The following is a 26,090-nucleotide window of genomic DNA, read 5'->3' as shown; positions in this document are numbered from 1 at the left end:
GAGAGGAGGGGATTCACATGTACATCAGGTCTCTTGACCAGGGTGCTTTAAAAAAAATCACCCCTATGGCCTCACAAAGTGTTAAAGAGGAGTTGTTGCCTTTGCCTTGCTTAATGGCCTAGGAGGAGTGGGCCTCTGATCCTCAAACAATCAGCAGCTTGCCCACGCACAAGGAAGAAAAGAAAAGACCACTACTCCAAACTGTAACACACGAGTTTGCGGGTGAGTAGTGCACTATGCAAGTATACATTTTTCACATTTACGAGTGAGAATTAACAGACACTTCAGAGGGTACATGGGGATGCAGGACACAGAGGGGCATGCGGAGTTATCCATCCATGCTTGGCATATTTGTTTTACCAGTAAGTCCCTAGTAAAGTGCACTGAGTGTCAGGGCTGGTGATTCAAATGCTACTAGTGGGCTTGCAGCACTGATTGTGCCATCCACACGAGTAGCCCTAAAATGGTGTTTCAGGCTTGCCATCTTCGGATTCTTTTTTCTTTTCTAGTGTTATTGTTTTTCCTCAATTTTTTTTTATCCTTGTCCATTCCTTAATCCCCTTCATCCTTTCTCATCTTTCTGGCGGAGGAGGGTGGGTTCGCTAGAGAATCCAGAAAGTCTTAAAGCTGCAAAACTACACCGACATGTAAGAAACTATACGTTTTGCAGAGTGAATCTTTCTGGATTCACTATGCTGTGCATAGACTTTGTAGCGGTTTGACCTTATTGGGGTGGCTGGGTGGAAGATGAGCACTGGTTACTGAAAATATGCTGTAAGACCTGTCCCACTTGAGCTTCCTTGTTAATTTGAATATCCAGACAGTAGTGCTTCGTGAACGTGTGCACTGAAGACCAAGTTGCGGCTTTGCAAATGTCTTGAATTTGTGTGTTAGCTAGAAATGCAATTGTTGCTCCTTTCTTCCTCGTTGAGTGAGCATGAGCTGCTCCTTCTAACTGCTGCCCATCTTGTTTGTGGCATAGTTGTATGGTTTGTGCAATCCATCGTGCAATGGTATTCTTGGTAATCGTCCAACCCAATACACTACTTGCGAAGGAAACAAAGAGCTGCTTTGTCTTTCTGCACTCCTTTTTTCTTTCTGTGTAGTGCATCACTGCCCTTCTGGCATCCAGTGTATGCAGCGCTCTTTCTGTGCTTATGGTTGGTTTTTGGAAAAAACTAGGTATTTGGATTGTTTGGTTGATGTGGAACCGGGAAACCACCTTTGGCAAGATGTGGGGGTCTGTTCTCATTACAATCTTATCATTGTGTATCTGCAGGTATGGTTCTTGAAGTGTTAGCGCCTGCAACTCCTTTACTCTCCGTAGTGATGTGATAGCTACTAAGAAGGCCGTCTTTAGTGTGAGCATGTGCAGTGTAAACTTGTGCATGGGCTCAAATAGTGCCTTCATCATTTGTGTCAGTACTACGTTGAGGTTCCAAGCTGGTGCTGGCATTCTGTTTGGGGGGGTGCGATCTTCTTTGCCCCTTCCAGAAATCGATTCACGACTTGGGAGGTGAAGAAGCTCTTCCCCGTTTCTCCTCTAGTATAAGCCACAATTGCTGCTAAGCGTACCTTAGGGATGTGTAGCTTAGTTTGCTTTGCAGCAGAAGCGTTAAGTATTTTAGCACTGTTGACTCCCTTCTGATTTCTCTTTTTTGCAAATTCTCCCTAATGCACCATTCTGAGAATCGCTTCCACTTTGCTACGTAGCATTTCCTTGTGGTATGTCTCATTGCCTCCCTGAGCACTGCCATTGTGCTCACTGGTAGCTTGGGGTGTGCAAACTCTAGGTCTTCAGGAGCCAAGCCGCCAGGCTGAGGCTCTCTGGCTCTGGGCATAGCACCCTGACTGATGGTCTAGTTGTCTGGATGCGAAGTGCTGGCATTTTACATTCTGGTGTGTTGCAAATAGGTCTATCTGCGGTGTACCCCACTATTGGAATATCTTTAGTAATTCCTGCTGGTTGATCTCCCATTCGTGTGATGCTGATGTCTGCCTGCTGAGCCTGTCTACCACCACGTTGCCCTTCCCTGGGAGGTGCATTGCCAGAAGGTCTATCCTTAGTTGGATGGCCCATGACCATATCTCCTGTGCTACGCTTGATAGCGCTACTGACTGCGTTCCACCCTGCTTGTTGATGTAGAACATTGTTGTGGTGTTGTCTGTTTGAATCAACACTCTTTTCCCGTACAACTGCTTCTGAAAAGCTTTCAGGGCAAGGAACACTGTCTTCAGTTCCAGGTAGTTTATGTGCTTGACCGCATCCTGTTGTGACCATAGCCCCCTCTCCTTCAGTCTGTTCATGTGGCCACCCCACCCCAGCTGGGAGGCGTCCGTTGTGATGGTCACTGTTGGAGTTGGTTGTGTGAATGATTTCCCCTGTCATTTAGAAGAAGCATTAATAGCGCTGGGAATGATACAACTTGTCGTAGGTCCTACGCACGATAAGGGCCACACGCTGGATTTGGTGTGGTCGACTGACCCCGGGGCTAAGCAGGTGGTATGTACTCCATGTATATGGTCCGACCATTTTCTGCTTAGAGGACAGAAGGAGGTATCAAAAGATGGAGGGAAATCCAGACCAACATGGAAAACCGTGAGACGATGGAACTCCATAAATGAGGAAGCATTGGTTGGAAGCTTGCGCAATTATACGGCACCAACCATTGGGGATGATAATATAGAGGTCACTTGTAAGAAGGTGGTGGACAAACTAACTGATACCATCGATCTAGTGGCACCAGCTAGAAAGGTGAAAGTGGGGGACAAAGGAGGGGGAGCGCCCTGGTTTAATGATTTGTTGAGACTTAAGAAACGAGCACTTAGGAAGGCAGAGAGAGCATGGAGGAGGGATTATAACTTGTCGGCACAGAGCCTATATCAGCAAGAGCTGGCCACTTATAAAAAGGCTATCCTGGCCCGAAAATCTGAATACTTTGAGACTAGAATTGAGGAATCGGATAACCCGCAGAAAGAAGTCTTTAAGGTGCTCTTGGAACTAAGGAAAAATAAGGAACAGAGGCCTGACGCCTCCTTGGAGGATTGTCAAAGATTCCAGGATTTTTTCATTAGTAAAATTGAAGATATCCTGTTAGAGATCTCTCATGCCCCGGTACTAAATTGTTCACTACAAGTTACTCCACATCCTCCAAAAGTTTTAGTTTTAGAAACTTTTCCCTTGATTACAAAGGAGATGCTAGCTAGTCTTGTAGGGAGGGTAAAATCCGGCTCTCAGGTGGATCCCTGCCCCTGAGGGTTTTTAAGCTAGCTATGCCAGGGTTAGAAGAAGACGTTCTCTACCTTTTAAATAAATCTTTGGAAACGGGACAAGTACCGGTTATGCTTAAGGAAGCCCGGCTGATCCCATTGCTCAAGAAGCCAGGGGCGGACCCAAAGGTCTTAACGAATTTCAGGCCAATCTCCCAATTACCTTTCTTAGCAAAGGTTTTGGAACAGCATGTGCTGACACACCTTTCTAGACACCTGGAGGCCAATGATTTGTTAGAGCATAATCAGGCAGGCTTCAGGGCATACCACGGCACGGAGCTGGTGATGGTATCCATTCTGGACGAACTGAGGTGTAGAGCTGATAAGAAGATCCCGGGGGCCCTGGTGCTACTTGATCTCTCCGCGGCTTTTGACACGGTGTGTCATAGTCAATTGCTGCAGCGTGTGAGAGACTTGGGCATCGGGGGCCCGGTACTAGGTTGGCTTACCTCCTTTCTGCAAGATAGATCGCAGAAGGTGCAGCTGTCCGACCTAGTATCTACATCAGCTGCCATCAAATGTGGAGTACCACAAGGTTCGGCCCTCTCACCGCTCCTCTTTAACATCTACCTGCAGCCACTGATCTCAGCTCTCAATCAGATGGAGTGTCAAATTTTTAATTATGCCGATGACACACAGATTGTTATTCAAATAGAGGATTCCCCAGGTGCACAAGCTTGGCTGCAGAATATTCTAAGGTTCACAGTGAACTGGATGTCTGCAAACTCCCTAAAGATTAACCCGGCAAAAACAGAGGTGCTGCCAATAGCCATCTCTGGCAGCCCCTGGAATGACGGGTTCTGGCCTACGGAGTTGGGCGGGACACCGGAGCCAGCAACTGTGGTGAAAAGCCTGGGTATCCACATTGATAGCACTCTGTCCATGAAAAAACAGGTGTCGGGTGTGGTAGGCACGTGTGTTGGCCTATTGAAACAGCTCCGCAAGATTGCCCAACTATTGTCGTTTTCCACTTTAAGAACTGCGGTGTCAGCCATAATCTTGGGAAGACTGGACTACGGCAATGCGCTGTACATAGGACTGCCCAAGCAACAACTTAAGAGGCTTCAGATAGTCATGAACGATGCAGCGAGACTGGTCTTTAAGAAGCCTAGGAAAACGCATGCTTCACCTCTCCTGCGTCAGTTGCATTGGCTTCCCGTTAAACAGAGGGCACTGTTTAAGGGACTGTGTATTACACATAAGGCACTCTACGGGAATGCGCCCAGTTACATTAAAACTAGATTATCTAGTTATGTCCCGAGTAGAGCGCTGCGGTCCTCTGATGCCATCCTCTTGAACAATCCTCGCTTTCGCCTATCCACTGTGGGAGGGCGTGCTTTTTCCACTTTACTTCCTGCAGCGTGGAATAAATTACCAACGGATCTTCGCAAGGAGCCCAATCTATTGTCTTTCCGTCGAATGCTAAAAACCATTCTTTTCCGGGAAGCATGGGGAGGGCTGTAAAGTCACCAGCTGTTTCTGTAGAGGCGGTTTCTCTTTCTCCTGTACAACCGCTTAGAGACCTTGGGGTGATAATGCGCTATATAAGTTGAAATAGAAATAGAAATAAGTTTTGTTCGTTCCACCAAGCCATTTCCTGATGCACTGCGTGTGTGACAACCACTAGATCCTCCCAACTCCCGGTTGCCTGTGACCATTGCTGCTGCAGCTATTCCTGGAATGGCCTCATGTGTAGTCTAATATTTTGGACTAGGTGAATGCAAGACCCCATCATTCCCATCAGCTTGCTCACCTGCCTCGCTGTCAGAACTTGCCCCTTGCGGTAATGACGTGTTTCATTCAGTATCGCCAAAGTTCTCTTCCTGCTGAGGAACAACTTGGCCTGTATAGTGTTGATCTCTGCCCTTAAGAATATCTTGACTTGCTCTGGCTCTGTTGACGATTTCATCCAATGAATCGAGAAACCCAGTTCTGTCGGTGTTAGTATGACCTGCTGGATGTATAATTTGCATTGATCGTACGTACTTGCCTTTACGAGCCAGTCGTCGAGATAGGGGTATACATGTATCCCCTCTTTCGACGGTGTGCTGCGACGGCTGCTATGCAATTTGTAAACACCGTTGGTGCGGATTTTAGTCTGAATGCTAGTACTGTGAACTGGTAGTGGCTTTGGCTGAACACAAACCTTAGTAGGCGCTTGTGTTTGTGGTTGATGGAAATGTGTAGGTATGAGTCATTCAAGTCTAGAGTAGCCATGAAGTCTCCTTGCTGTAATTGTGGTATTACCTTGAATTGTTGAGTCCTTATGAATTTGTTGAGGAACCTCAGATCTAAGATAGGTCTTAGTGTCTCGTCCACCTTTAGTACTAGGAAGTAAGTTGAGTAAACTTCCTTGTTCCTTTGGTTTTGCAGTACCACTTCTATTGCCTTCTTGCTGAGGAATTCCTGTGCCTCTAGTTGCAAGAGCGAGAGCTCCTTTGCGGAGTGTGCCTTTCTTCTTGGTTTTCTGTTTGGAGGTTGTCTTTCTAACTCTATACTGTATTCGCAATAAATGATGTTTAGGATCCATTTGTCTGACGTGACCTTCCTCCATTCCTGAATGAAGTCTCCTATTCTTCCCCCTGTTGAGTGTTCGAGGTACTGCTTGACGTTGAACGTTTTGTTGCATCTACTCCCTTTGTTTTCCAGCCTGTCCTGGGGTGTTGCTAGGGTGGGGGCGTGATGCATGGCGGAGCCACTTGGTTGGAGGCTGTTGTCCTCCCTTTTGTGCCTGTCTCGCCCGTTTCCGCACCCTCAAAAGGTACTGCCAGTTCTGCTGTAGCTGCCCTGCTGCTGCTGCCTTTGGTTGTTCCCTTGATAGCCATGCTGGAATGTTGGGTGCGATGTGGTTGGAACGTTGCCTCCACTTCTACCACCTGGTCTCCTAGTGGGTGTGCCTCTTCTCATCCCCCTGAACTGCAGCACTGCCATGGACCTTGCCGTCTCATTGTCCTTCTTGAGCTGTGTCAACTTGTCGTCCACTGGTTGCTGAACAGTTGCTCTCGATTGAAGGGTGTATTTAAGATGTTACTTTGTACCTCCGGCTTGAATCCTGAAATTCTCAGCCATGCTTGTCTTCTCTCAGTCACCCCTATCATCATTAGCCTGCTAGATGTTTCTGCAGCATCCAGTGCCGATTTTAGGCATGTGTTCGCCAAGTTCTTTTCTTCCTCTACCAGGTGAGCAGCTCTCTGTTGGTACTGATATGGTAGGAGCTTTAGGAGCTGCCCGACTTCCTCCCAGTGTTGGTGTGTGTGCCTGTTGAGCAGGGCATTCTAATTCGCAATGCACCAGTGTATTGCCGCATTTCTCTCCACCTTTCTCCCTGTGAGGTCCATCCTTCTACTCTCCTTGTCTGGGGGTGGTCCTGTATTTGTGGGAACATTGGTCCTCTTCCTAACTGTTGCTGCAATTATGGAGTTGACTGGCCCTGACCCCTGAATGTAGGCAGGGTCCTTTCAGGAATGTTTGTATTTTTTCACTGTTCTAGGTGTCACAGCTTTGCATACAGCTGGCTCCTTAAAGGACTCTCTTCCCTGGTCCAGCACACTGGGGAGCATGGGAAGGAATTGGCTTCTGGTCTGTTGAGGCAGTAGAGTTTCCAGGAGAAAAAGTGCCTTGGGCTTCCCCTCCTCTATTTTTACTCCATAAGTCTTTGCAGCCTTCTGCACAACCATGTTGTAGATCCCTATGTCGTCTGGCGGCGAAGGCCTCAAAGGATAAGTGCCTGCGTCCTCCTCTGACTATTCGGCGTTGAGATCTTGCCAATCCACGTCTTGTGCCTCAGAGGACGTTGAATCCCGGTAGGACTGCAGATCTTCGTCGCCATCTCCCTCAAATAGTAGTCCTCTTCTCCAGGTTCCTCGACTGGTTCGGGTGTTTTCAGCGGTTCTGCGTCTTCGTCGTACCTTTCGACCTCGACTTTCGGCGGGATGGTGTATTGGCTCATCTTCTCGTCGAAGTCCTTCTTCCGCTGTAGGATGTTCGCCATTTCAGCCTCAAGCCTCCTCTTCTTCCTCTCAATCTCAGCAACATGTTCGGCGTCAAGGTTTGGAGCGCTTCTCTTCAAGGACGTCGAAGTCAGTCCCTATTTTCTCTGCGCCGAGGTGTCCTTCTCGAGAGCAACCTTCAACGTCTGAGGTTTTTCTACGATTGGGAGTCCGTTTCGAAGGATCCGCTCAGCTGACTGTCTCTGGAGGCTGTTGCTTTCGAATGTTTCGACAGCAGAGCTTGTTTCTAGGATTTTGCTTCACCCTTACGAGCCTCGCTCAGGGCTATTGCTTCACTCTTTCAAGCATCGCTTGGGTGTTTAGGGATCGATGACTCCCTTACCTCCTTCGACGATTTCTTAGGGACCTCGACAACCCTGCAGTACTCCGGTCCTTCATCAATGTTGTCCTCTTCTCCACTGGAGAGACCCAGGTCTTGTAGCGATGGAGGTGGCCCCTGCATGTTGTGGTTCGCCCTTCTCTGCCTCTCCCTTACTCTGAGGGTCTTGGGTGTAAACGCCAAGTAGGCGTTGCAGTCTTTGCTTCTGTGGTCAAGTGGCAAGCAGAGGTTGCAGACTGGTTGCTGGTCCTTCTGTGCGTACTTGTGGTGGCAATTGGTGCAAAACTTGAACGGAGTTTCGTCCATCACGCGCTCAGGCAGCCACCTGCGAGCGCATTCTCCATCGAATGTCAAGGTTTGTCCTTGAGGCTTCTACCTTGTCCTTCCGGGTACCTGACCTGTAGTCCGGTGTAGTTGAAAACTTGATTCTTCGCAGAATATCTTCGATTTTGCTTGAATTGATCTTCCAAAACAATGGAACTCTTCGGCAACGATCCATGCCCAACACGGAAAAAATGATCTGAAGATGGCTACAAAAGGTGGTAGCTTCCGCAGGAAGCATGCCTAGGTCACGAAAGACACCAAATGGTGGGATATCGACGCCCACCTGGGCCACGGAAAAAAATAAGAAAAAAAATACTGCAATTCCGGACCCAACCACTAGATGGCGGAATAATGCACATCATAGTGAATCCAGAAAGATTCATGCTGCAAAACTGAGCAAACATGTGTAGCACATTCTTACAGTGAATCTCTCTACGCCAGGAGCGTTGTTATTAAAGGCACCATTCTTACAATGATTCTCTCTTCGCCAGGAGCGTTGTTAAGGGCACCATTTTTAAAGTGACTTTCACTATGCTAGGAGCAGGAGTCATATAGTTATAAGGACTTAACCACTTCCATAAGTCTGACAAGTACGTTTTCCACAAAAGAACATTGCTACAGTGAACCTGTTACTGAAGAACCATCATTGGAAGAGAGTATTTTTGGATGTTGGATTCACATCGTTTTGACTCTGCCTAATCAAGATTTATATTTTTAAAAATAACTTGTGTAGTGTCCTTTTGCGGTGTTTCACTATTTTACTGAGAGTGTTGGTAAAAATACTTTACACATTGCCTTGGGGATAAGCCTGTCTGCTCGTGCCTAGCTCCTAAGGGGTGAGCAGGGGTTATGAACAGCGTGTATCCCCCTTGCCCTGACTAGAAGTAAGGGTCTCTATTAGGACGTAGGTACTTACCTCTGCCAACTAGCGACAACCTGATCTAACACCATTCTACATCCAAATAAACATCATAGAACACATCCATCATATAGCCACAAATGTAACATGACACGTCCAGAGAGCAACCCTCACACTTAGATACAGCCATCAACATGCTTTCTTTTCAAATCATTCTTTTCCTACTTTAAGTAGTCTATTTTGCATATTTTCCTAGTTCTGTTTGCACACTATGCACTCCTTTATTCTTCTTTATACATTTTTTTTTTACTGAGTGTATTTATCCTGTCCTTTTGTTACAAAGGTCACTTTAACAACTTGTACACACAGGCCATGAACTGGTTGAATGTAATTATAAATGAATTAAGAAAGTGCAGTCCGAGTAACAGGATATTTGCAATATCCTATGCGAATCTGGAGGGTCTTCCGCATAAGAACTGTCCATCACATGATGGGCACACATGGCAGTAAGAATGCCTCACCACCTTGTCACAGATTATTCTGACCAGTTTGAGTACAATGGTTAGCACTCAGAGTAACAATCCCTGCACACCATAAATCATCTGACTCACCAAGCCAACACTTACCGCGGTACGAATTTCGACGTTGATGGATTGGGCCATCCATGGCATTATCAACAGGAGTAACATCTTGGGAATTGCGAGGTATCGGGGTGTCTGTCATAATTGGGTTCGGGTCGGGTGATTTGTCAGTTGGTTTCAATTCCAACCTCTCGTGGTGAATCCAGAGGTCTGGAGGTTTCACATCCTTGGAGCTCCCTTTGTACTTATGAGACCCGTTCACAGATTTACATGCTGCTCTTTTCCTATTTAAAATAACCAAGTAGTAAAATAAACAACTAGGAAATGTTGACACATCACAGAAAAAGATAACACTTACGACCCATATGGCAGGTGTCAGAAAATTAGAATTGCCAAGCAGTTTTTTGGAACCATGCCATATTATAATATCACCTTATATGAATTTATTGGAGGAATACCCAAAAAACACTGCTATTGAGTTAGGAGATAAAGGGTATATCTGAAGCAGAGAAAGAAAGACTCGTAAATAAAGTTGGGAGCATAAAAGGAAGTTTGGAAACCACAGGAAAAGGGTGGGAGAAAGTTGCAGAGGTGATAATGAGCAATAAAGCTGAGGGGATGAAAGGAGCAAGGAGACAGTCAATTAGGATAAATAACAGATGTAAGAGGGTGAAGGTTGTGAGCATGACAGGAGAAAGGAGGCATAGCCACTGAACGATTTGGTCAGAAAATTACACCACTTAATTAATTGTTCTCTGCCTGAATCCAGAAGATCAATCCAGTAATCCGACAGCTTTTCACAGGCAAGAAGGTATCCAGTTCAGAGATGAGAGATAGTGGGGTAGAGGGAATGTTCTGCAACTACTTCCAAATAGTTACATATGATATTAGAAAGGCTGACGTCTTAATGATATGGTAACCTTCTCGTGCACAATCCTTGTTCAAAATATGTCAACCAATAGCAGTAACCATACATTTTCATGGGTGCTGGTTCACCAAGCGCGATGCAAATAAATCATGTCTATCTATTAGCAAGGCATTCAGGGTAGAACACCTTGAGACCAAACACAAAAACAGGATGCCAGGATTCAAATCAACCCGCAGAAGTCCCCAAAAATTATAACCTATCCAGCCTCTGACACCACCCACCAGGTACAGTAAATCCAACTGTAAACTAAAAGAAAAGTATCCTTCAATGGGAACACTCCGTCTGTCACTGGAATCGAAACCATTCACCTTATCTGAATTTACTGGTGTTACTTTAATAGCTTGTGGAAGTCGCACACCATAATATATACCTACAACGATAAACCTGAAAAACTATTCAGAGTCAAGATATTTTGCACTCTTTCGAGATCGTTCATAAACTCTTAATTTTTAATAGATATGCAAAACATACTCTGCAAAATAGCAGAATAATTTTTTTTAATGAATATCATAATTCACTAAAAATAAATGGCAGTGTGTAAAGCTGAAGGAAGCAGTTTACAAAAATAAAGACTTACTAAGTAGTAGTTTGGTTATTCAACATTAAGGCATAGATCAAGAGCGTGAAATTTTTTTGATTCTGGTAGGATTTGTTTCTTGGTATTTACCCATCATTGATTTATAGAGAAATGAACAAAGGAGAAATATCTAATACATATATATTGTAAAAGTGGCAGATCATTCCAAGACTGAGAGATATGCGATGCATCTGATACTTCCCTTAAATGTACCCAACAACCTTTCCGTTTTGAGAAATTTTACAATACGCTTATCACCGACATTCATCCTTTCTTCATGGAGAAAAACATATAATCAGACAGGTTTAGAGAAATGAACCAATACTCAAACGCACCTTTACGATAATATAAAATTGAATTTTGAAATGCTGCATAACATTGTGAAATTGTTCAAAAGGTGAAGACATCTGCTGAAGTTCACTGACGCAAAGTGAAAGTCACACTGGTAACCAATGTGAATCCTGGTGTGTGCAAATATTTTAGTCCCTTAACCCCTTGCGTGCGGCGGGAATTCCCCGCCCATGCTGACTCCGCCTTGCGCGGGCTGAGTCATGACGGAACGGTTCCGTCATCAGCACAGCTCACCCGTAGCTGATGACGGAACCGTTCTGTCATCAGCATGCAAGGGGTTAAACCATATTATTTTGGGTTAAGGTAGGATCAAAATATTATAACTTCGAAGTTAATGCAACAATTTGGTATCTTAATGCATCTGCATAATGTATCTGGGGGCACAGGCATAAGGAGTAGTTTCTGTCCTGTAACTCCAGTTCTGTAGTAGGGGTATCTCTGTTATAGTCATAATCTAGTGAATAGTCCCGCCCATGTGCGTGGACCCCGGCAATCAAAAATAATCTCTTAAATTGTCAAATCATGCAGAAACAGCAAAGACACTTAAGAGAGAATTTAAAGACAAATAATGCAGCCTATATCCACAGGCTACACTGTCCAGTACTTCAACTAGAAATTCCACCAAACACCACACACAACACAGCCTGCCCAGTTTCTACCATAGAGAAACTTGTCTCCACCAGTAAAAGACTCTGGAATGATAGAGAGGTAGGCATGGACAGACAAGCCCCATAGGCTGCCATTATGTGGCTTAAATAGGATACTGTGCCTTTAAGAGAGCCTTCTAGAACTTTCCCCCAGTATCCCAGAATGCATAGCAGGTCCCTCTTACTTTCAGTTCTTTTTGAAGGCGTAGCACGCCAGACCTGTCGCATTCTTCACATGATGAAATATCTCCACCGGGGAGGAGGGCGGGCGCTTATGACTATAACAGAGATACCCCTACTACAGAACTGGAGTTACAGGACAGAAACTACTCCTTCTGTAGTAGGGGATCTCTGTGTATAGTCATAATCTAGTGAATAGAATGGCAAGCCCATCCCCACACCAAAGCGGCGGTGGAGAGTAAAGAAATAACACCACTACTGTGCGAACAAATTCCGCAGCGAAGCCTGTCCAACCTGACCATCTGCCCTGGCATCAGTGTCCAGACAGTAATGCTTAGCAAAGGTATGAACCGACTTCCAAGTGGCTGCTTTGCAGATTTCAGCAATCGGTACGTTACGGAGGAAGGCTGTGGTGGCAGCTTTGCCCCTGGTGGAATGAGCCTTAGGCTTACCTCCTAAGGTCTTATTGGCTTTTTGGTAACACAATTGTATGCAGGACACAATCCACCTAGAAATGGACTGCTTAGAGGTAGCAAGACCCATCCTGACTGATCCATAATTGATAAACAACTGGTCAGACCTACGAATATCTTTGGTTTTATCCAGATAAAATTTCAACACCCTCCTAACATCCAGGGAATGGAGAGACCTCTCCGCTGGAGATGAAGGATTCTGAAAAAACGTAGGTAAAGCTATGGTCTGGTTGACATGAAAATCAGAAATAACCTTGGGAAGAAATTTAGGGTGAGTACGCATAACAACCTTAGCAGCATGAAATACAGTATAAGTTTCTTGGCAACACAACGCCTGAATTTCACTCACCCTGCGGGCCGATGTAATGGCCACGAGGAACGCCGCCTTCCAGGACAGGTGCTGCAACGAAGCCTTATGAATAGGTTCAAAAGGCTCCTTCATCAACCTGGGCAGCACCACATTCAGTTCCCATGAAGGCGAAGGAAGCCTGACAGGAGGGAATACTTTCTTCAAGCCTTCCAGAAAATCTTTGATCACAGGGATCTGGAAAAAGGAAGTCTGTGAAGGGCAATTCCTGTAGGCAGTCAATGCAGCGAGATGAACCTTAATGGAATGAACATTAAGTCCAGACTGAGCCAAATGTAGAAGGTAAGGAAGTAGGACACCTTCCTTGCATGTCGTCGGGTCATGGTTCTTAGACTGGCACCAGATACAGAACCTCTTCCACTTGTAAGCATAGGAAGTCCGAGTGGAAGGTCTCTTAGACTCCTTCAGTATGTCCATGCAATCTTCGGGCAGATTCAGATGGCCATATTGCACTATCTCAGTAGCCATGCCGCCAAACTCAAAGACGAGAGGTTGGGGTGTAACATCTGTCCCCCAAACTTCGTGAGAAGGTCCGGCCTGCACGGCAGCCGAATGTGAGGAAGGAGAGACCGGTGAAGTAGGTCCGTGAACCACCACTGTCTGGGCCATTCCGGGGCAATGAGTATCATCCAAGCCCTGGACAGGGCCAGCTTGATGAGCACCGCCGGAATTAGGGGAATAGGTGGAAAAGCGTACAGAAAGCTGTTCGACCAGTTGATCCATAACGCATTCCCCAGCGTCCCCTGCTGGTAGTACCTGGAGGCGAAGTCTTGGCATTTGTTGTTTTCGGCGGTGGCAAACAGATCTACGTCTGGAGTTCCCCACCTTGCGAAGACTTCTCCTAGTACTTCGTCGTTTATGACCCATTCGTGGTTTTCCTGAACCAGTCTGCTCAGTGCGTCCGCCTGAACATTCTGCACACCTGGCAGATGGGTAGCCGTTATCGTCAGTCCTCTGGCCAGAAGCCAGTGCCAGATCGTCTGCGCCTCCTGCGACAGAGTGCGTGATCTCGAGCCCGCCTGCTTGTTGAGGTAATACATCGTGGTGGTATTGTCCGTCTGTACAAGCAGAGAGTTGGTCTGAAAGGACGGAAGAAAGGCCTTCAGTGCCAAGTGAACAGCTCTAAGTTCCAGGAAATTGATGTGATACGTGGCCTCCATCGGGGACCACGTTCCTTGAATCTGTAGGTTCCCGGAGTGCGCTCCCCACCCCTGGAGAGAAGCATCCGTCACAACAGTCTGCGTGGGAATGTCCTTGTGGAAGGGAACCCCTCTGAGGAGATTCTCCGCTGAACACCACCACTTCAGAGACTGAAGAGCATGCAGAGACAGCCGTATCTTGACGTCCCAAAATCCGTTCCTCTGATCCCACTGGTCTTCCAAGCACTCCTGCAGCAGTCTCATGTGCAGCCGTGCGTGTGGCGTCAGGAAGATACAAGAGGCCATCGATCCCAGTAGAGAAGACACCGTCCTCACTGTTGTAGATGGAGTGGTCATAAGAGCCTGAGCCTTCCGAAGGAGTGATAATCGTCGCTCTTCCGAAGGAGACACGCTTGCTGACAGCGTATTGATGGAGGCTCCCAAGTACTGTATGCATTGGACCGGAGTCGGGACAGACTTGGACATGTTGATGTGCAACCCCAGCTTGTTCAAGAGAACGCACGTCTTCTGGAAGTGTGCTCGCGCATCCAAGGAGGATGCCTTGATCAACCAATCGTCCACGTACGGGTAGACAAACACCTTGTTCTTCCGTAGGTGTGCTGCTACCACCGCCATGCACTTCGAGAATGTTCTCGGCGCAGACTTTAGTCCGAATGGGAGTACTGTGTATTGATAATGATTGGCGCCGACTTGGAACCGCAGGAACTTCCTGTGTTTGTGTGCAATGGGCACATGAAAGTACGCATCCTGTAGGTCTATAGCACATAGCCAATCTCCCTGTTGCAACTGAGGGTAAATCTGATGCAACGACAGCATGCAAAACTTTTCCCTGCAAATCCATCTGTTTGCCTGTCGCAAGTCCAGAATGGGCCTGAACTCGTTCTTGTCCTTCTTGTGAAACAGGAAGAACCGCGAGTACAGACCTCTACCTCTCCGAGACAGAGGTACGTCTTCTATCGCCCTTTTCCTTAACAGGATATCTGCCTCCGCCTGAAGCTCGTGCAGCTTCAACTGCGAGCTGACCGGTGGAATTGCTGCAGGCGGGCTGGTGAACCGAAGACTGTATCCATTGCAAACAATATTCAGCACCCACTTGTCCTGAGTAATTTTTCTCCACTCTGCCAGAAAAAATTGAATGCTTCCCCCTACCGGAGTGGGTAACAGATCCGGGGGAAGTAAGTTATGTTATGTTATGTTAAACTCATTTATTACGCGCACAGATGCTCCAGCAAAGTGCTCAGGGCCTAGACCTGGCCGGGCCTTTGGTCGCTGGAGCCGACTGATGGCCTCCTCTGCCCTTCTGGAACGGCTTACGGAACTGTTGATGTTGCTGCGACTGTCCCGGAGGTTGGCCACGTCCTCTGCCCTGCCCACCGAACCGCCGTTGGAATGGGCGGTACGATTTCTTCGCTTCTTTGGGCTTCTCCAGGCCCACAGCCATGAGCGTTTCGGCCTCCGCCTTCATGCGGGCAATTTCGTCATCCGCATGTTTCCCAAAAAGGGTCTCGCCAGAGAATGGAAGGTTGGCTACTGTTAGAAGGTGGTTCTGACATTATGGGCCGCCTGGATTTTTCGCTTTTTGAGCACCTAATTGTTGAGCTTTTACTGTGGGGGAGCCTCCTAATCTGGGACTCACCCACAGTGAACTCATAATGAAGCAGACTGCATGGAGATTCTACTGGTGTCCCCCTGGCTTGACTAGGCCGCTGCGCAGCAGCTGGAGTATGGGGCACCGTGCTGGTTACATGCAGACACAGGTGTACATGCGTGTGCACACGTGTAGGGGCTGCGCAGGGGAGGTTCCTAGCGTGCCCAGTCCAGGAGCAGCTACAGAGTGAATGGCGTGGCTGGCTTATGCGGAATTGGGTGGTGACATGGAATAGGCTTTATACCCTGGGAAGGAACATGCCAGGGAAAGTCAGTGGGTTTTACTGTGTTTTTACTTCATTATTTCCCTATGGGGATGTGGGACCCATGGTTAAAATGACTTCCACAAAGCCTACAGATTCCAGACACGCACAAATGTCCAGTGTAGCAGATGTGAAAATGAGTATTCTGCAAAGTCCAAAGTCATATTTGTACTGCTTTTGGGTCGTCCAGAAATGTCACATTTCTCTGAGTCCCTGGCTGGGGTCTGGCCATGGCAGGTTAGATTAATGACCTTTCGTCCCAGAGCAGGATCTTCCCTCCAAGGAGAAAAGATAGGTGGAGCTAAAGCCAATCCATCAACTGCTGTCGCTGGGTGCCAGGCACCAGTTTGCACCCAGGAGAGAAGGCAGTGAAGGAGGAAGGAGTTGGGTTTCAGAGGCCATGTGGCCAGAGACACTGGACGACTCCATTTTGAACAACCCATAGGCTGGACAAGAAGGAGGGAGGGGGCAGGGAAGTGATGTGTCGCTGTGTGATAGGACACCCAGAGACTTCTTGCCAGCCCCCTACTCAACTTTTAAAAAGTACTTGCACAAGAAGAGAAGCTCTCTCTGGGGTGTGGTCTGCGGAGGCGAAAGGTGCTGGAGCCTGGTGCCATGGGCAGTTGGAAGGAGGAAACCCCTGACTGCCCCCAGGCCACTAACAGCGCCAGAAGAAGAGCCCAGGATGGTGGCGCAGAAGAGGAGGCCTCTGTGCAGGGAGAAGAGAGGGGCAGGGAGCATGTGAAAACTGCTCTCTGCAGAATGCACCCTCTTGGAGACCCAGAGGACGAAGGAGAGTGCTCCCAGTGGCTGGGGGACGCCACCAGGAGCGAGAAGACGCGAAAATGGGGCAAACCGGACTCCAGGGGGCCGAGATATGCCCCCGAGAAGGTAGGCGACCTTTGACCCCGCCTTGGACCGACGACGAAGCGCGTGGGGCTCCGCCGCCGGTCGCAATCATGCCCCCGGGGTGGGTCAGGTCCCGGAGGCTGCCCCCGCAAAGAAGTAAAGCCGGGGTGCGCCGTCGCGCACCCCGTGAAGATGCCCCCGCGGGGTGCCAGGAGCCCACCCTGGCCCCCGCCAAAACCTGCGCTGGGGAGCACCGCCGCGCTCCCCCTTAAGTGGTGCGGGAAGAGGGACCCGGGAGCCCAACTCTGGGCCCCATGTGAGGAGGCAGGGGCGGAGAGCGCCGTCGCTCCCCCGCCAAGAAGAGGAGAGGAGGGGCCCGGGACCCCATCCCCAGGCCCCGAGGCGTCTGGGTGTGGGGGAGCGCCGTCGCGCCCCCCAAACGAGTCCGGGGACCCGGGACCCCATCCCCGGGCCCCGATGGCAGGAAGAAGGAGGGGGAGTGCCGCTGCACCCCCGAGGCCAGCGGGAGCCGCGCTTGTCTCCGGGTCTGCCCGCCGGCGAGGGCAGACGAGAACTGAAGGGCCGGCTCCCGTGGTCGCACACAAGGGTGCGGGCCGAGCGGGGAGCCGGTGGGGGCAGCCAGGGGTGGGCTCCTTGGACTGCCCTCCAGCATGGAAGGCTGCGGGGATCCCGGGTGGGACCGGGGCCTCCAAGGAGACGGAAAGGAGGTGTCGGGGGCCCGGGTGGGACCGGGCCCCAGAAAATCGGCAGATCGGCCGGGGGTGGGCTCCCCGAGCCGAAGGACTTACCTGGGGGTCCGGGTGGGACCGTCCCCGTCTGCCCCCCCCCCCCCCCCCCCCCCCCCCCCACCAAGGCCGGGAGAAGCGGCGAAGCGCCAGCGCGGCTCTCCCCGGAGCAGCGGGAGAGCCGCTCATCTATTATGCATCCCAGCCCATTATGCCTTGCAGGCCAGGACCGGCCTGCAAGGGCAATACTGCATTTTCTTGGCTCGTGGTGGCCCCAGAAGAACGGGGTCACCACTATACAGGTGCAAAGGTGCTGGGGGAGCTGCAGGAGAAGCGCAGTCTCCCCCCAGCACGAGAAAAGTCCCACCCCAAGTGTCTTGGGGATTCTAAAGAATCAACCCCTCCAGGGCTCAACTGGCCGTTAACACCTTCTGGGCTGGAACTTTTGTTCTTCAGCTGAGGGTGTTTTGACAATTGCATCAAGGAGTGAAGAGCTGAGATTGAGGATGTCTAGAAAGGCATCCCCTGGAGGTGAAGAGGTGTAATTGCACTGAACTGCGATTATTAATGGTTATTTCTTGTAGAGGGATTGAATTTCACCTGGTTAATGTGAAGTGCTGGTGCAAAGTGATGTCATAAGCAAAAGTGGATTTAAGAGGCTAGACATTCCGGCTAGGGTGTCTGACTGTAGATACTTAAACCTGTGATTTTATCTGTGACGCCTTTAGAGGCTGAAGTTGCAATGCATTCTAATGATATCCAAATGTGCTTAGTACTGTCATTCTAACGTGTGCGTAAACATGTATTCTTGCTGCTGCGCTTAGGTGAAGACCCCAGACTGTTAGCCCTTAAGGAGAAGAGGTGCATACTGTATGGTCAGTAGGGGATGCTCAGTCAGGGTCATGTGTCACCAAGGCGGGTGTAGCCTGTTTAATGCTTGTTGAGGTTATGGAGGGGGGTCGCCGCTGGGGTGGTGCCAGTGCGCAGGGCCCTCGCTCCAGGGTAAGGCCAATTCACTGCATTGGGGGCAAGATGATGTGCATACGTGGGAGTGGTGGTACTAGACCCCACCCCCCTGCGAGAGAGGTGGAGATGTTATGCAATGTCACAAAGTAATTCCAACAGCTTATGTATATTTGTAAATTGGTGTATAGTATTGAGTGGTGTGTGTGTTTAATAAATGTACTCTTACTTTTATAAAGCAAAGTACAGACTGGACAATCAATTATGGAGTGTTATTTTTGGCACACCTGCAAATGGCGATTACTAGCCCATACCACCTCCCTTGAGTAAGCCTCAGACTGCTCTGCAAGGCTACCCTCTGAGAGACAGGCGCTGCCCTAGGGTGTTTGGTTCCCAGTGAAGGACAAATGTGTCATGTTATTTGTGCAGGCCTCACAGATGCTGCCTTGTTTCCCAACAGCTACCCTTTGCTGTGCGTCCTGTTTTAGTGACGTAAGGCGGAGCCAGGCGTGACGTCGCTGGTAAATCCCACGGCAAAAACCATGTGCCGCTAATAGGGATGAGTCTGCTGCAGCGCTGATAATCTGATTCGCTACCAGCATCCCTTCGTTCAGCACTTCCTGGAAGTCTTCCCGCTTCTCGCGAGGCAAGAGTTCCGCAAACTGCTGGAGGGAGTCCCAGAGGGCACAGTCGTAGCGTCCCAACAAAGCTGTGGCACTCGCAGCCTTCATAGAGGTCGCCGATGTTCCACATACTTTCCTTCCAGCTGAATCCATCCATCTAGACTCTTTATCCTGGGGAACCGTGGATGACGGGGTGGTGGCATGTTGTTTGCGGGCCGCCGTCACAATCACAGAATCCGGAGAAGGTTCCGCCCTTAGAAAGGCCGGGTCCGAATCGGGAGCCCGGTATTTTTTCAGCAATCTTGATGGGGCCGCTTTAGTCACTGCAGGGGTGAGGAAAAGGTCCATGGCCGATTCCTCCAGGCCCGGCACCAGAGGCAGCAGTGGACGAGACAGGTGTTTCTGGTGCAGTGTCTTGAAAATGACTGATGTCTTAGGCGTGGCACCGTGAAAGATATGCCCAATTTGGCAGCGCCTCTCAAAAGAACATCATGGAACGCCACCAGGTCATCAATCGGAGACACCCTCGTGTCCGGTGATCCCGACAAGGTCAGAGAGTAGTCCCTGGTCCCTGAGGACCTCGTGCGAGATCTGTGCCTCCTATGGCGGTGTCTCGACCGCGTGGACGACCTTTGGCGCAATCGCTCCTTCCTCCTAGAGCGAGAGCGTGATCTTCAGGCCCGTGGACACTCCACAGGTTTCTGTGGGGGCGTCTTCCTCAGTTCCTCCTGGGGTCTAGGTCTAGGGGTCCCCTTAAGAGGTGTCGGCAGAGGAGGCAATGAAGTCGACCTCGGCGGAGGGACCGGGGGTATCACCGACCGAGGGGCAGGCTCATGCGGTGGTAGTGGTCGTCCTGGCGGAAGTGGAGGGTTGGTGGGAGGGTCCTCCTTAGGTACAAGAGTCGGGGGAGACCTAGGCCGAGTTGGTGTATACACCACCGAGTACACCGAGCCCGGTGACTCCTTCGGCGAAGGGGACTGCGACCCAGCCCCTTCAGCAGGTGATCGCTTCCTCTTGCGTCCTCCACTAGATCCAGCCTGACTGCTGGCGCCAGAACTCCTCTTGCGCCGTTTAGGAGAGTTGGAGCGACTCCTAGACGCCGATCTCATCCTTCTAGACGCCGAGCGTCGCTTTTCAGGCGTCGAACGTCGCCTCCGCGACTCTGGCATCGAACGCCGCCTCCGCGACGTCGACCTCTTCTTCCTCGACGTCGAACGCGGCCTCCACGACGTCGATCTCTTCTTTTTCGACGCCGAACGCCGCCTCCGCGACGTCGACCGTTCCATTCTTGATGACGAGCGTCGATTCCTCCTTCTCGAGGTCCTAGACGTCGAGGAGCCCCTCGACGCCGACCGTTGTCTCGACGGCGACCGGCGGTGTCGCCTCGACGATGAGCGCCGATGCCCGTCGCTCCGTCGTCGATAGGTCGACGCCGACGATGACGATGCAGTCGACGGTGGTTTCGACGGAGGCCTATCCAGGCCCTTCGACGTCGAATCTTCACGCCATCTCGACCCGGAGCCCCGGGGAGATGGGGAACACACTGTCGTCATCCCTCTCGACGTCGTCGTCGATGCAATCGACCCCGACGGAGACCGGGACCGTTTGCTGGCCTTCCTGCTTCTGGGGAGCCCCCCAGAGACCTCAGCAGAGGCAGAGGGAACCTTCCCAGCCTGCCCAGACCCACCTGCAGCCTGCAATCGTCTCTCTTCAAGGCCTTGAAGCCTAATCTTCAGCCTGTCCCTCAGGGGCCTTGCTGAAAATTGCTGGCAGATGTCACAGTCTTCAGGGACATGAGTGTCAGGGAGACAGACGATGCAGACGCCGTGTGGATCACTCTTGGCCTTCTTCCTTCCACATGCTGGGCATTTGTCGAAAAGACCAGGCATTTTAGAGCCCTAAAAAGCCTGAACCAACACACAGGAGAGAAGAGAAGAACCAAGAAATATATACTCAAACACTTTTTCCAAAATAGTGACAAAAAATCCAATAAACCCTTGAAACAAGGGAGAGCTCAATGCCAGGGTCCTGTAAGAACTGAAAGTAAGAGGGACCTGCTATGCATTCTGGGATACTGGGAGAAAGTTCTGGAAAGTTCTCTTAAAGGCACAGTATCCTATTTAAGCCACATAATGGCAGCCTATGGGCCATGTCTGTCCATGCCTTCCTCTCTATCATTCCAGAGTCTTTTACTGGTGGAGGCAAGTTTCTCTATGGTAGAAACTGGGCAGGCTGTGTTGTGTGTGGTGTTGTTTGGTGGAATTTCTAGTTGAAGTACTGGACAGTGTAGCCTGTGGATATAGGCTGCATTATTTGTCTTTAAATTCTCTCTTAAGTGTCTTTGCAGTTTCTGCATGATTTGACAACTTAAGAGATTATTTTTGATTGCCGGGGTCCACGCACATGGGCGGGACTATTCACTAGATTATGACTATACACAGAGATCCCCTACTACAGAACTTTAGGATGATGCTATGCAAGCATGTTACTTTTATTTTATTCCAGAGTTCATAATTTGTTTTATCCGGAATTAATTTCTAAGAGGATGCTACTATTTACTAACTGCTATGCTCCAAATACTGGCTTATAATAAAGAAATACACAAAGATTTAGGATACCTGCATTGTATGTACAACATTTGTCGAATGTTATTGATGGAGAACATCATAACATTGAAGATGCAACCATTTTATTCCCTTACATATCAACTGAAACAAATTTCAAGCAAAGGAATCTCTCACAAAAACTCTTCTTGCTTAAACTAATTTAACTGGAAGTTTTTAGCTAGACTTCTGGAATGTATGGGTCTTTACGAGAATACCAATCAAACACACTGGGACACATGAATGCCAGTGTAATGTCAAGTCTCTAGGCAGGGAACAAGGGTATGGAGGCTGGGAATGGCTTTACCAGGAAACAAAATCAAATATGTCTCAAACGAAGGGCATGATGCCAAATAGCAACAATGCTAGGCAGTCCAATACTGCATCTGCGGTGCTAGAAATGTAATTAAGGTTTGGTGTTATAAGTGGAGTGAGATAGGTCGGATATCCGTGGTGGAGCATTAATATCCCAATCTATAAGGTTTCATACTTTTTCTGCTGACAGGATGACGAGCGGAGAGTGCACATGATAGCGACTACCACTGCGATGAGGACCGTGATAGCAGCAACACAGACAATGATGATCAGCATGATATGGTTATCCATGCCAGTGGGGCTCCCATGGGGGCTGTTATTGCCTGTGAAGAGAGAAATATAAACATGTTTTCAGTGCACAAACCAGCAGCCTTCCACATTAGAAATAAACGTCATCAGCAGAGACCATATTACATTCCTCTATGGCATGTGCAGCACACGTTAAGTCATTCATTAGCATACAAATGTTGTAAGAACATTCAGTATCCCTATAACGTTCTAGTACAGGCATATCATTCAAGATCAAGTGAGCAAGGACTGAAGAGAATTGGAACACAGATTAAATGTCAACAATTCTACAGGGAGACATTTAGTATCAAGGACTGAAACTTTCACAGAGACCAGCTAGAAGTGGTGATTGGAACACAATTATCTTGGAAGGCTATTTCAGCTAGATTGAAATGCTAGAAAACAAAGACCAACACAAAAATAATCAGGTTAAGTGTTTTTAAACTTCTCCTAGACCTGTTAAGGATTAAAGGCAGAAACTTACATGAACAGTAACTAAAGAACAAGGGGCTGGTCCTATCTGCAGTTTTAATGTCTTGCTATCCACAATATAGCCATGAATGAGAGAGACTCATATAAACTTGTGTTTTGTTTGCCTGTAGGCAGGGCAAGATCAATTACTTGAAAACCCTATTCAAGATTATGTTGTATATGGAGCGAGTGGGCTCAGGACATTGCTGGCCTTTGGTGAAAAATGGAAAATGGGGTCATATCAATGAAAAGTGTGTAAAAACCGGATGTAAACAAAGGCAGCATGCCCACCCACCTCAAGTTAGGTACTTGAAATCAAGCAAGAATTTACAGGTAGAGGCTAAGAGCAAACCATACTTTTACAGGCTCTAGGTTCTCCATACAGAGGACCATTTATATTTTCAAAATAGGCAATGGACCAAATTCTCAGAAAAGAAACAGGTGTGGTTAATAGGATAGAGTCCTTTGAAAAAGACAGTTATAACAAGTTCATATCATGAAGCTAAGACCTACCTCAAGGTTAGTGAGGTTTTATGCCACTCTTTTAAAATACTCCCTACTTTAACATACACATTCCCCGCCACCCATGGACCTCGATGGCATGAAACAAAAAGAAGGTACAGCATCAGAGAGACATTACCGCTGGTGGATGCTCTGTTGTCAAAACCCATATCTGGAGGTCGAATTCCTCTTCCCTGTGATCCCGAGGCTAAAGAAAAAAAATGGGACTGTTAGCTTGAGTTTGATTAGTACTTCAAAACTCAGAAAGACATCATTGGAATAACAGGTGCCGTATCTAAAAGAGATTAATGTCATCTCGAAAACAGCAACTCCAGTTTTGATCCTTGCTGGATTCTTTACAGTCCTTAATAACTTGAAAATTTGCAAGTTTTAAGTATGATTCATAAAGCACAGTGTCTGCCAATGAATTGGACACATGCACACACAGAATAACACAACAGTAATACCCTAACTGTTCCCACAAGCGTCAAAGCGCTTTTTTGGCGAGTAACACGCTACTTTGGTACTAAAATAGGATTAGTGGTGAATTAGTCTGGGGAAATATGAAATTCATTTGAGCAGTGGACATGCTAGTCTGTTATTTGGATCAGAAAGGATAGTGGAGGGATTTAAGAGGACCAGTACATTCATAGTGTATTGTAAGTGGATACCTGGAGACATTTTCTAGGATGTGAAGAAGTCAATTACTGGGGTTCTCCACTACTGGAAGTGCCTGTGGAGGACTTGTGGGTGTAGTTACCATTCCTGGGCTTGTTGGCGACTCCTTCTTAACAGATACACAGTCATTGTCCACGCCGGTTGGTGTTCCATCAAGAGATGGATCTTGTTGAGGTTTGTGCAGTGCCAGATATCCTGTGCTAGGGCAGACAACTAGGGAGTAGCCAACCCCTGTTTCTGGATTTATTACATGGCTGCCATTCAGCCTTAATAAGGACCACTTTGAATGAATGAATGATTGAATGAATGAATGAATTAATTAATAAAAGGATTTGTAGAGTTCACAGCTGCACCAGGGAGTATCCCAGCACTGGCACTTTAATATCACCAGCTGGTAAAAGGCTTTGAGAGCTAGATGGATGACCAACAGTTCTAGCTAATAGATGTGTCTACCCTGGCTGCGAGTGGCGAAGTACCTTGCAGAGTCGTGTTGCTGTGATGAGCACACCATCCAGTGAGCGATGCGTCAATGCTAACAGTCACCTGTTGGAAAGGGCTCAAGAAAGGCTTGCAGAGCATCAAGGTTCTGCTGTTCCACTACTGCAGAGAACGGCGGGCATCCGCCTTTAACAATACTACATATTACAGCCGACCCTCCACTTCTGACCATTTCCTCATAAGACACTGCTTGAGTTGGTACATGTGTAACCTAGTGTCTGACAATTGTTATGCAGGATGGTATCATACCCAGGAGCGTCATTACAGTTTGTACAGTTAGAAAACAAGAGTACTGTAGAAGCAGCTGCAGTACTTGGAATGGCATCACCCTCTGTTGGATGGGTTATGAGTCCAGGAAGGGCTGGATCTTTGGGGTTTGCATTTACCGTGAACCTTTGGCTGTGAAGAAGTGTTCGACCTGCCTGCATGTGTGGTAGCCAGTTATCAAGGTACAGGAGAACACAAACTGAAGGGACTGGAGATGAGCAGGGTGCTTGGGGATGTGGATTTATGGCTGGGTACAATGATGTCATGAAGACCCCTTGGCAGAGCAGCGGCATAAGGTAGTTATATAGAGGAGCCCAGCTGAACTACTGCTAACATCCACTGATCTGAGGTGGATTCCTTCAAGCGAGGGTTAAAATCTGTGACCCGAAGCGCCCCACCCGCCTTACCCCCTCAGTGGTGTGTGATTGGGACAGAGAGTGGGAGCAGAGAGTTGCAGCATGAGTGAGTCAGTGCTTACCTCTGCCCTTGCTCTTGCCCTTGCTATCCGGTAAATATCCCTTGAGTATCCTCTGCCTGCCTCGGACTTGTGAAACATCTGCTGTATGTGCAGATAGGTTTGTGACAGGCCAGAGGCCAAGTCAGTGGTGGAGGAAGTGGTGGCGGTGATTGTCTGGGAGTGGAGAGCTTGTTGTCTAATCCTTGTGCTTCTTGGGCACCAGATGTGGTGACTCGAATGAGAGCTCCTCTTCCAATGTCAGCATCCGTTTATTGGGAATTGGGGACAAAGTGGTTGAATCTTTTCCTGGGGCAGCTGTGGTAGATAAAGAGCCACTTGTGCCTGGAGTCAAGTTTTTATGCCGGGATGGGAGTCTCGGATTTTCAATCTCGGCGTCAAATATGTCCACTTGAAGCTCAGTCTTGGAGGTGTTCTAAGTGTCAATTTCGGCCACGAGGTTGGAGCTTTGTTACCTTTCTGAAGAGAAGGGGCGATTATCATGGAGGTTTGACAACCTTTGCTAGGCGCTTACTGGACTCCATAGCCTTCTTTCACCGCCAGCCGGAGCTTTAGAGGAGTCTGAGGCTGAGACTTTTTCTGCCCTGCTAATGGCTCGCTGACCACAGGAGCAGTGCTCTGCCATGGTGTGGGGGTGCTTAAATAAGCAGGGTTACGGCACTTGGCTTTGCGCCGGAATAATACCCATGCCCCTCAGTGCCTTAGTAGTGTGTGTCCCTCATGATGTCAGCTCTTAGAACATCCCGCCCTGATCTTCATCGGAGGCTCTGGAGTCTCTGGCCTCTGTCCAATAGGTAAGAGTAGAGTGCTGTTCCCAATGAATCGAGATCAACTGTGCAGTGATTGTTATCAGTCTC

General features: G+C 48.5%; 1 protein-coding gene across 9 annotated transcripts in view; it reads right to left on the bottom strand.

The window, feature by feature from the left end:
- Positions 1–26,090, bottom strand: part of NEO1 (neogenin 1) — a 540,003-nt gene that overhangs the window by 38,730 nt on the left and 475,183 nt on the right. For all 9 annotated transcript variants that reach the window (XM_086959257.1, XM_086959255.1, XM_086959251.1 and 6 more), the window contains 3 exons: positions 23,455–23,523; positions 22,231–22,378; positions 9,409–9,647 (listed from right to left, as the gene is read on the bottom strand). In XM_086959257.1, the coding sequence (XP_086815383.1) occupies positions 9,409–9,647; positions 22,231–22,378; positions 23,455–23,523 (456 nt within the window). The remainder of the gene's footprint in view (positions 1–9,408; positions 9,648–22,230; positions 22,379–23,454; positions 23,524–26,090) is intronic.

The sequence above is a fragment of the Lissotriton vulgaris genome, chromosome 2_2, assembly GCF_964263255.1.
Source record: "Lissotriton vulgaris chromosome 2_2, aLisVul1.2, whole genome shotgun sequence".
Classification (NCBI taxonomy): domain Eukaryota; kingdom Metazoa; phylum Chordata; class Amphibia; order Caudata; family Salamandridae; genus Lissotriton; species Lissotriton vulgaris.
This window is presented reverse-complemented; position numbering and strand designations above follow the sequence as displayed.